Genomic DNA, 1,285 nt, shown 5'->3' on the forward strand with positions numbered 1-1,285 from the left:
AAGAAACTAAAGAATAGAAGGTCATGTGGGCCCAATCCCACAGCTGAAGGCCGCAAAGATTGCTTACAAAAACCCCTCGACCCTTTTCATTCCTCCTCACGATCTGTGTTGCCACTCTCATTCTCTTTCAGACACATTCACAAACACTTGCTCAACTTTCTGCTCAGCCATGGCTAGACCGCAGCAACGATATCGAGGTGTCCGCCAGCGCCAGTGGGGCTCGTGGGTGTCCGAAATTCGCCATCCGTTATTGTAAATTCTCTCTTCCTAAATTCCACTTTCAATTTACATACAATTTTCTAAATCAGTGCATTTGATTTTGTGAACATTTCGTTTTAGCTTTTGCTAGTGAAAGTCGCAAGTGAAACGATATTTCAAGACTCGAGTACTACTGCACTCGTCACGGATTGTAGATTTTGTATTAGGTCACCTTTTCCTCCTTCATTATGTTATATATAGAGATCTTAAGGAACGTTTTTCTTCGAGATAAGACAAAGAGGTTCGAGAAACAATCTAGTAAAAAATTTGCAGCGACAAGTGGACATAACTTTTACAATTGTTTGTGTGTAGGAAGACTAGAGTATGGCTGGGGACGTTCGAAACAGCAGAGGATGCAGCCAGAGCCTACGATGAGGCTGCAAGGATCATGTGCGGGCCAAGAGCGCGAACGAATTTTTCGTACAACCCCAATGAGCCTCAAACATCTTCGGCCAAGCTTCTTTCGGCTACATTGATGGCAAAACTACAAAAATGTCACATGGCATCATTCAAAATGTCCAAGAAACAACCTATAAATGCAGCAGAACAATCTTCATGTACAAACAGAGGCATTTATGAAGAAAATGTTCCAATGGGGAGTGGCCAAGAACTGAAGGCACTTGAAGATGATCATATAGAGCAGATGATTGAGGAGTTGTTTGATTATGGCTCAATTGAGCTTTGTTCTGTTATGGAAAATTAAATTGAGTCTTGTCTTATTTTCATTTGCTTTTAGTTGAACTTTCTTCCACGTTTCCGTGCTATAAGCATGTTTGATACGTTGGATTGACGACTCTGAGTATGACTAAAGAAAAAAATAAGTTGAAATTTCGTTCATGGTACTTACTATACATTAATATAGAATATTGTCTATGCAACACAAAAAGTTTAAACTATTTCTGCTTTGAATCTCACTTTTCTCTCTAAATTATGTTCCTGGTTTTTCAGTACAAAAACACTATATTGAGTTCGTTAGAACTCTTATACATTGTTGTGCTACTTTCGTAAGAAACAAACATTATTCTAT

At 38.9% G+C, this 1,285-nt stretch overlaps 1 protein-coding gene across 1 annotated transcript; it reads left to right on the forward strand.

The window, feature by feature from the left end:
- The first annotated feature begins 15 nt into the window (after window positions 1–15).
- LOC111385621 (ethylene-responsive transcription factor ERF003-like) lies at window positions 16–1,089 on the forward strand. Its single transcript, XM_023010035.1, has 2 exons — window positions 16–252; window positions 571–1,089. Exons 1-2 carry the CDS (start codon window positions 170–172, stop codon window positions 959–961), a joined length of 474 nt encoding a protein of 157 aa, XP_022865803.1. The 5' UTR covers window positions 16–169; the 3' UTR covers window positions 962–1,089.
- Window positions 1,090–1,285: the final 196 nt, after the last annotated feature.

Source organism: Olea europaea, unplaced genomic scaffold (assembly GCF_002742605.1).
Source record: "Olea europaea var. sylvestris unplaced genomic scaffold, O_europaea_v1 scaffold32259, whole genome shotgun sequence".
Lineage (NCBI taxonomy): Eukaryota > Viridiplantae > Streptophyta > Magnoliopsida > Lamiales > Oleaceae > Olea > Olea europaea.

What these genes read in the sequence shown, in the direction of transcription:
- LOC111385621 (XM_023010035.1), top strand. Translation starts at nt 170, where the DNA reads ATGGCTAGACCGCAGCAACGATATCGAGGTGTCCGCCAGCGCCAGTGG. An exon ending in GAAATTCGCCATCCGTTATT is followed by an intron (nt 253 to 570) that starts GTAAATTCTCTC and finishes GTTTGTGTGTAG; the next exon opens with GAAGACTAGAGTATGGCTGG.